This window comes from Hippichthys cyanospilos, chromosome 7 (genome assembly GCF_059441005.1).
Source record: "Hippichthys cyanospilos isolate Australia breed blue-spotted pipefish chromosome 7, RoL_Hcya_1.0, whole genome shotgun sequence".
Taxonomy (NCBI): Eukaryota; Metazoa; Chordata; class Actinopteri; order Syngnathiformes; family Syngnathidae; genus Hippichthys; species Hippichthys cyanospilos.
In genome coordinates this window covers 19,719,497-19,728,923 of record NC_142375.1, presented here as the reverse complement: position 1 = coordinate 19,728,923, position 9,427 = coordinate 19,719,497, and the positions used below count along the sequence as shown (strand labels likewise).

Sequence of the window (9,427 nt, the reverse complement as noted above, 5' to 3'; positions counted from 1 at the left end):
CTCAACAAAGTCCAAGAGGTCAGTGGAGAAGAAATAAAATCTTTGAAAACAAGGTCATATCACTCCAAAAATGGACAAGAGCAAAAAACTTGGAATTAAAAAATGCTTATGCAGTAAGTTATGAAATATGTTTCTAAGCATAACAAGGAGTTCCGCCAAAATATTACTTATAATGTTTTTCAAGACATACCGGCATGTATGATGTAATATGTTGCACATATGATTTACAACAGAAATACATTTTTTTTCTACTCCATGAATAACCACATTTGAAGAAATTGGTCAAAATTCCAACAAGACAATGAAATGTATGTATTTACGCAGATAGGCATATCTTTTTTTTTTTTAATGCAGCTCATATTTTAGATCGCACTATAATTTGTTTTTACATCTAATATTGTGACCAGTGAGTGTAGACTTGACATTCTCCTCCATAAAACCCAAGATAGTCGATTATGAAAAACTCTACCTTTCGTTTTAATTACTGCAGATGCAGAGAAGTAAAGGTCATGTTAAAATAGCTCATATATAATTTGAAAACCTTGAACTTTAATGAGTCAAATCAGCCTGTTTTGTGATTATTAAAGAGGATAGATTCACGCTATTAGAGTACTCACTTTAGAACTTAAAGTATATGTGAAAAAAAAGGTGTTCTTTGAGTGCTTTCAAGACAATGTTGATATATAATATCATATTTTACATGATTAAAATTGGTCTTGGCTATTTTCCTAACTTGCTTTGATTGCCTATGATTGGAGTTGGTTTGACACTCCCACAGCGGCGCAGACCTCCCTCGTAAATCAGCCAGCCTGCACTCATGTGAAATTATTGACGTTGGGTCTAAGCCGTCCCCAAAACGAAGGATTTAAATCGGGCTGTAAACAGTTTGGAAAGGCCTTCAAATTCAAATAGTTATACACATTAAGACAGCCATTCTGTTATGTTGCTTTAAATCTGTGAAATCTTTTTTTTTTTTTTTCAGCTAAGTAACCACTCAAGAGCATTTTTGGTTTGGAGGCCGGGACTTAAAACAAAAAGATGTGATATCGTTTCATTTTGATACATTGAACTTAAGAACTCCATTGTATAGTTGTGTTTCAAACTATTTGGGAAAAAAACGAAAATAAATAAATGAGTAAAATATGAATAAATATATGCGAAAAAAGTTTTCATGTAAGTATCTCATAAACAATAAACAGTATAAAATATATAATAAAAATCTAGGCATCTTAGTAAAGAAATCATTAACTTAATTTTAAACACAATTTCCAAGTGTTTAGCCGCTAATGCTATTGCTAGCTGGCAACGTGAGTCTGGGTCCAACCATTCTGATTTGAGGGAAACTGACTTTTTCCATCATCTTGAATAGCCTACTGAATATACATATTTTTACGAACACTACATTATATTTTCCAAAAAGATGTACACAAAATGAATGGATTTTTTTTTGTTTGTTTTGCATGGATTCTAGTTTTTAAATAGTTTTAAAAATCTCATGTAACCCCTGGTGTTACTTCATGCATGAACCTATATATATATATATATATATATATATATATATATATATATATATATATATATATATATATATATATATATATATATATATATATATATATATATATATATTTAAAATACAAATTAAAAGAATCTGTCTCAACTCAGCTAGAACCAATAGGATGATCAAAATATTTGCTATAAATCCCTGTAAATTTCACTGATTATCTGTGTAAATTGATATACCCCCCCCCCCCCCCCCTTGTGACAACAAGGTATACTTTAAGAACAACTTGAAGAAAAAAAAAATCTTATGAGTCAAGGTGCCATCTATTTGGGGGCCATAAGTGAATATTTTGTGGCTATCTTGTGCTATTTGGGGGTGATTTTATGACCCCATGTCATGATGTTTGGGACTCCTTGAAATAATAAGATTTACTCATGATTTTTTTGGGGAGGGGGCACAATTTCATTTCCTATATTGTTATGTTTAGTTCATTTAGTCCTAGATGCACTTAAAAGCTAATAAATTAAAGGTGGAATTGGCAATTGTCTTTTTGGGACGCGCTGAGTTAGAAAAAAAAAAAAACTAACAAAGCTCAGCCTCCTCCGATCCCTGTGACGTCACACGACCATTAAGGCTCGCGATTGGCCCCGCCAGCCAATGGGGGAGTCCTAATGAGCTGGCTCCAGGAGGAGGAAGCGAGCTTGACATCTCGGGCAGGACCACAACACGTCGCTGCCGGCTTTCATCACCAAGCTCATTCGCGAGCCGACACGAGCGCTCGCCAAGCTTCCCTCCTTTTTTTTTTTTTTTTTTTTTTTAAAGCGACATTTTGCATCCTTGCTGACTGCATGTTCAGCCACACACTGCCGCCCCCCGCGCATCCTCACTTCGGCCCCGCCGCATGCAGCCCCGGCGAGCATGGACAGTCGCGTCCTCGAGCATCACCCTCACGCCCACTTCGGGGGCTCCTTGGGCGGACTGGTGGGCTTCCCGTATCCGCTCGGTGCTCACCATCACCACCACCAGCAGCACCATCAGCATCATCAGCAGCAGCATCACCACTACGAGCTCGCCAGCGCTCACCAGCTGCAATCCGCGACCGCCGTCCCCTTCACCATCGACGGATTACTAAACGGCTCTTGCTCGGCCTCCGTGGTCAGTTCCGGCGCGCTCTTGTCGCCCGACGGCCAATACAAACTCTCCGGTAAGATCCGCGTTTATTGAAGTCTCGCTTTTCTAAGAGTTTGGGCTTGACAATTCCTTCCACTCGAATTCGTAGCTCCGTTGAACCCTTGCAACATTTTGCGTGCCCGGGGAGTTTTTTTTTTAACTGTCAAATTGGTTTTAAACTTCATTTCAAGCTAGATGTTGTCAACATAAAAATAACAGGAGTGATTGTGCAAGCACTCGAGTAAAAAAAAATTGTATATCAAAATTTCGTGTTTGTTTTTTTTGTATGCGGCTGAGAAAAAAATGAGGCTTCAGTAAATTGTCAGTTTGTCAACAAATCTTGATGCAAATAAACGACATGAAGTGCGGAATTTTCTGCAACTGTGACGCAAAAAATGGCGCTGAACGTCCATCCACTTTTTATTATTAAATCTTTTAAATCTTGCATCGATTTCCTCCTTTTTTTTAATCAGAGGTCATTTGAAAATAAAGTGTACATAATTACACTTACAACATTGGCAATTAAGTTTCACCGATGATTTTCTCTTTTCAAAAAATAACTCATAAACCAAAAATAATAATTAAGCTGCATCACATCACTGTTTACATTTTTAAATTAGCCATGCTGCCTATCAATGAATGGAGTAGAGGTAATAATAACGCTTTATAACAACAACAGATTCCGGAGACCCAGACAAAGAGAGTCCCGGTTGTAAACGGAGGAGAACCAGGACCAACTTCACCGGTTGGCAGCTAGAGGAACTGGAGAAGGCCTTCAATGAGAGCCACTATCCCGACGTGTTCATGCGGGAGGCGCTCGCACTCAGGCTCGACCTGGTCGAGTCCCGGGTTCAGGTACGACATTTTATTGATTGGTTTGAATGACGTTGTTTTATATATATATATATATATATATATATATATATATATATATATATATATATATATATATATATATATATATATATATATATATTATCTAACATTGCAGAAAGGCTGTTTGTTCAGAAGAACATCGTAACCCTAAGGCCCCCCTCATACCGGGGGCAGCAATTCGTCAATTACAGCTTCAATAAAGGGTCCCCGTTTGAATTATGCATGGACACAACCTATTGATTTTTGGGTTAATAAAAAAAAAAAAAAAAAAACAGGGCTCATTACTGTGAGCAAAGAAGCTGAAAATAACTGAGGCTGTTCCCTATACTTCGTTTTAACGAAATCACATCTTTTGTTAAAATAGAGACAGCGTGTAAGCAGTTGCAAAGCTATCCTTTTTACATTTAATGTGCAAATTAATTTGAATGAATTGTGTTTTTAATATAACTTAAATGATCCCAATTAAAAAAAATAACAACGGTAGTTGATATATTTTTTTGCACATAATTGTATTTAATCACAATAACTGAGGCTGCATATGCATGTAAATACACAATATTTCATTCAAATTAAATATACGGTTGTCCTTTACCCAGATGAATTGGCTAAAGTTTTTTTTATTTTTATTTTCATTTTTAATGGGATTCCAACTTGAGCATTTCGCGTTTCAAAATTGAACATTCGATCAACAAAACCGCTAATAAAAGTCGCTTTAGTAAGTTATTTCAAACAAATTAAAACGTGTCATATCTAACATAAAAATACTTTTTCCTAACCTAAAAAAAATCCTCTACGTCACTGTAACAGCCATCACTACTGTGTGATGCCTTATATTCTTGGGGGGGGGGGATTTTTGTTGGTAAACCTCAGCTTATTCAGCCTTCAAGCTGCTTAAACGCTTCTTTATCGCAGGTTTGCGAAGGGTGGGGGGGAGAACAAGATAGTAGCGACATCAACAATCCCGCATTGTCGCGCTCCGTGTCCGCGCCTCGCCCTCTTCGCGCCTTATCAGCGGCCAACACGTGGCCCTCAGCGAGCCCGCAGGCCGACCCGAGAGAGAGAGGGAGAAAAAAAAAGGGGGGGGGGGGGGCGGGGGGGTCGACTGTGCATGTGCGCCAGTCTTATAATGAAACGCTCCCAATTAGTTCGGGTGCTATTAGATTTAATTGGCAGAGTTGGGTATTAAGCAAACTCATTGGAGATGAACGCAAGCGCTTCTGCCGTGACCTCCCGCAAGGCAACTTCACAACAACAATGGATGACTCCTATTTTAGAGAGCTTGAAACAGGATGCTCAAATGAACTGAAAGGAGTCAAAAGTAAAGAATGGGGCATCATTTAGTTGGTATGGAGTTGTTTCAGGAGAATTGTGCTGTGGAATTAGTTTGATGGAAAATTGAAACATGGATTGCGAAGCCATTAGGTAGCTTTTGCATATTTTTCTACATAATTTAGATATAAACATTTATAGTTGTAGTGGAATTTTAATAAGACATTATGCTCCGCTGATTTACAGCGAGCCCACTTCTTATAAAAACATACATATGCTCACATTAAATAAACATCTGCTGAAGTCATTTAGTGCGTGCCAAATTGCCAGGAAGGCAAAAACTCCTTCTGTCCTTGGATCTATTTGAACTGACTCGGATGATTATTTTTGCTAATTAATTTACTTACAGTCAGCTCATTAAGTCACTGGCAGCATCGCAGCAGGAAGTTGACGTGGGTTTTGTTTCACTGACATTTCAAAATAAGTAAGAGTGTGCTCACAACGTGATCATTCCAAATCAGTAAAAAAATAAGAATCATGCAATGCCGATACCCAACATATGTGTTTTCAACTGTTATAAAAATGTCACGCTAAAGCGCCAGCAACAGACGACAAACCTCACCGCCCTGTAAATTTTAATCTTGGGCGAGGGCCACTAAATAAAAAGCAGTCAGCGGACCTAAGAGGGAGATAAAATGAAAGCAGAGCCGCTAAGTATGGAGGAGTCTGACAACCGAGGGCACCGTGATCGAGGAAAATCGCGTATGCAACCGAATCCAAAAAATGTTTACGGAGCCTATAGCTGAAACTGTGAGAGCTAAGCAAAAATCTCCATCCGTGCGCGCAGGTTTGGTTCCAGAACCGCCGCGCAAAGTGGAGGAAGAAGGAGAACACCAAGAAAGGGCCCGGGCGGCCCGCGCACAACTCTCACCCGACCACGTGCAGCGGCGAGCCCATGGACCCCGAGGAGATCGCGCGACGGGAGCACGAACGCGCCGAGAAGAAGAAACGCAAACAGGAGAGGAAGCTGCTCAAGTCGCAGAGCAAACTTCTACACGGGGACAGCTTCCACACGCCGGGCGGATCCGAGAGCGACAGCGGCGTGTCGCAGTTCACCGACAGCGAGCAGCAGCCTTCTTCGGGCCCCAACGGAAATATTCACCTGGAGCTGCCCCTGCCGTCCGGGGGCGCCGAAGGACACCAAACCGAATCCAGCTGTGACCAAACCCGACAGGACTTGGACCGCCAAAACCAAAGAAGAGAAGCGGAGCAGGTTTCTCCGGGCAGCACGCACAGCTCCGGCAGTCCCGCCGGCCCGAGATCCTCCACCCTGCAGAAGCGCAACCCTTTCAGCGTGGAGAGCCTCCTCTCGGACGCCGCGCCCCGACGGAAGCCTCGCCTGGACTTCCCCTCGCTGCCCAACCAGAGGACGCTGGTGGGTAAAGGCCACTTTTTGCTTTACCCCATTACCCATCAGCCCCTCGGCTTTCTCGTGCCCCAGACGGCCCTGAGGTCGTCGCCGCGCCCGGACGGCGTCGACGGGCATGGCCCGGGTCATAGCCCGGAACAGTCGTGCGCCCCCGCCGACCTCTCCCGCGCTCCCGCCGAGCCCGCGAGCACGGATCATAAAACGCACGACCGTCACGGTCCCGTTAGCAATAGAGTCGACGCGGAGGAGGAGCGGCGCGGCGATGGTCCCGCCGCGCTCGCCGAGTCTCAGGCGCCCTCGGAGTCCGCCGATTTCGGCGAGACGGGGAGGGTCCGCGCCGAGGCGCCGAGCGACGGCTGCCGAGCCGCCGAGGAGCGGCGCGCCAAGGGGGAGCGAGCGTCTCCGGCTCTCTCCGAGGGTCTCGGCGCAAACACAGACTGCGAGGAAGCGCCCGAAACAGATGGCGAGGACGTGGATATGGACTGACACTTGTTGTAGGAGCACACACAAAGCGGCACTGCTCAGACGCTGTCAGAAACAGGGCTACAGTAGAAGTCCATTTTGGTCCTTCAAGCTACGATAGCGTTTCCCTCATTAGTGGACTGCCAGGTACGTTTTCAAGCTGTAAAAGCCTCAATGGATACAAAATGATTTTGAGACAAGGCCTTGTACTCCTAAGCTACGTTTTTTTTTTTTTCTGAGAGTGGACTGTTCAAACATTCCCAAAGCTCTGCATAGATGCTTGCAAACATATCAGGAATCGAGAGACTTTAGCCGCGTTTCCAACAGGCGGCACGGTTCCCTTCGGTTCTAGGTCCGGTTCGGAACATTAAACCCCGACCTTTCGGTTTCCGATGTCATCATACAAGTGCAACAAAGCCTCAGAGAAAACGCAAAATAGCGCCGTCCGAGCAGTACCAGGAGATCCGGGCATGGTTGAAGTTCAGACACTGCCGCCAAACATTGAGACGATATTCCATCGAATAGTCAGGTTTTCAGAAAACAAGTAAAAAACGATATATTTTTCTTTGTTTAAAGGGCAATTACCAACACAGAAGTGATCAGTTGGAACAGCAACTGTGTCAATTGCTTCTGTTACACTTCCTCTCATCTGGCTTTCACCAGCCTATATGGAGCAGATGAATGCAGCTAGCCGCTAATCTTGCTAGCATATAGTGCTGCGCTCTGCTGCTAGCCGCTAAAATTGGAGCCGCCGCTAATAGCTGGCAACACATAAGACAATGTTAGCGTAATGAAGTCTTTTTTTAAGCATTTTTAATGACCAATTGAACTTGATTTCAGGACAACATAAAGTTGTTGAGTCAAGTCAGCCATTATGCCAAAACATGCCGCCACAATCATTTTCAAAATAAAAGTGGAGCAAGTTGTTGCTGCGGTTATCGCAACAGCTTTCTGACAGTGTACATTCAATGAACAGGTACCATTGACAGAAAAAATACTTGTTTTTTTCTTTTTTTTTTTTTTTGCTTCTCGTATCACTTGCGGATTTACTTCACCCCAAAATAAAGTCCCGGTTGGGGTATAGGTTGTATCTCCAAACGTGTTGCCATCTTTCCCACTTTACCATTTTTTTCATCTTTAACGAATCAAAAATATCGATTAATCGGCAGTTGACTTTACCGCTTTCTAGTTATTTTTTATAATGTCGACTTATTATCTGTCGAGGCTAATAAGTCTTTTTACAAAGCAGGATGTAGAAAATACAGATACCCATTTTTAAATGTTGGGAGTAAACGTGGCTAAAAAAAAAATATTCAAGTAACGTACTTGAAACTTTTGTTTTAGATCAAATTTTACCGGTTGAATTGACAAAAACATCTCTTATGCATACAAAAATATGGCTTATACATAAAAATGTATGTCTTCTACATAAAAAAAAGTCATTCAAAAATGTGTGGCTTACACATAAACCATACAAAAAATGTATGTCAGATATAAACATGTGTCATACCTTAAACGTACATAATTACTTATGGCTTATACATAAAATGTTTCATGCATAACATCTAATGTCAGGCTTATACATAAAAACGTACACATAAAAACATGTTACACATAAAATTATGTCTCATAAAAATTTGTGGATTATACATAAAAACAGGTAATAGACATTAAAACTGTCTTGACATATAAGGTGCCTTATAGATAGAAACGTAAGGCTAATACGTAACAATGGGTATTTTGTTGAAATAAATGTTCGATTAAAAAAAAAACAAATCTAATCAATGAATTCAACAAATGAGATGACGGTAGAATATGCCATGGAAATATCAAGCACATGTCCTTCTTCTTGGCCTAACGATCCAATCGCCGCATGGGAGTGGCCATTGTCTGTCAGCCAATCACCGGACAGCAATGCGTCTAGCTCCGCCCATTGCGAGGTGGCAAATTTCAAAGGAGTTATCGAGGCTTATTGCACAACTCGGTCAACGGGGGGTGGAAAAATATCCCGAGATTTACGGTAAACGCGAACCGTACCGCTTGGTGGAAAACGGGCTTGAATCCTCACCTATTTTTGAATCCCCACAACGCGGAGGCCGCAGGTTTTTCTTTTTCTCTCTTTTTGGTGACCAAAACCTGTAAAGAAAAGACATCTTACTTGCAACGGAAATCCTCAGATATTGTACAAAGGAGAAAACGCTATTTATATGTCAAGGTTTTGATAAATAAAAGCTATTGTTTAAAAGTGAGCGCTATCTTTGCGAGGGATGGCGCGCGCGTGAAAGCAAACGGGGGGGGGGGGGGGGGGGGGGGTGAAGCTTGTGGACCGTTGTGGGCGTTAGAGCAGATAAATCCCTCTCTCTCTCTCTCTCTCTCTCTCTCTCTCTCTCTCTCTCTCTCTCTCTCTCTCTCTCTCTCTCTCTCTCTCTCTCTCTCTCTCTCTCTCTCTCTCACTACCGTCTGGCTGTTTGTATTTATTGCTTTAACAAATTTATTCATTTGAAAAGGCCGGCCCGGAATGAGGTTAGTGGCCGCCGGCTATAGGACCCTGCGCCTCCTGCTGAGTTTTGATATGAAAGTAATTATTTTCCCACTGGCTGCTGCAGGGTCTCCAGGCAGCCCCCCCCCCCCCCCCCCCCCCCCCCCTTCCAGCCCAAAGGGTTATTAGACATTAGTGATTTCTAGTGATATGGAATCACATAAACTTCCTACAATAA

General features: G+C 42.3%; 1 protein-coding gene across 1 annotated transcript; it reads left to right on the top strand.

Annotated features, from left to right (window-relative positions):
• Window positions 1-2,310: 2,310 nt before the first annotated feature.
• Window positions 2,311-8,918, top strand: LOC148421487 (homeobox protein unc-4 homolog). Its single transcript, XM_088419565.1, has 3 exons — window positions 2,311-2,708; window positions 3,354-3,529; window positions 5,667-8,918. Exons 1-3 carry the CDS (start codon window positions 2,423-2,425, stop codon window positions 6,732-6,734), a joined length of 1,530 nt encoding a protein of 509 aa, XP_088275691.1. The 5' UTR covers window positions 2,311-2,422; the 3' UTR covers window positions 6,735-8,918.
• Window positions 8,919-9,427: the final 509 nt, after the last annotated feature.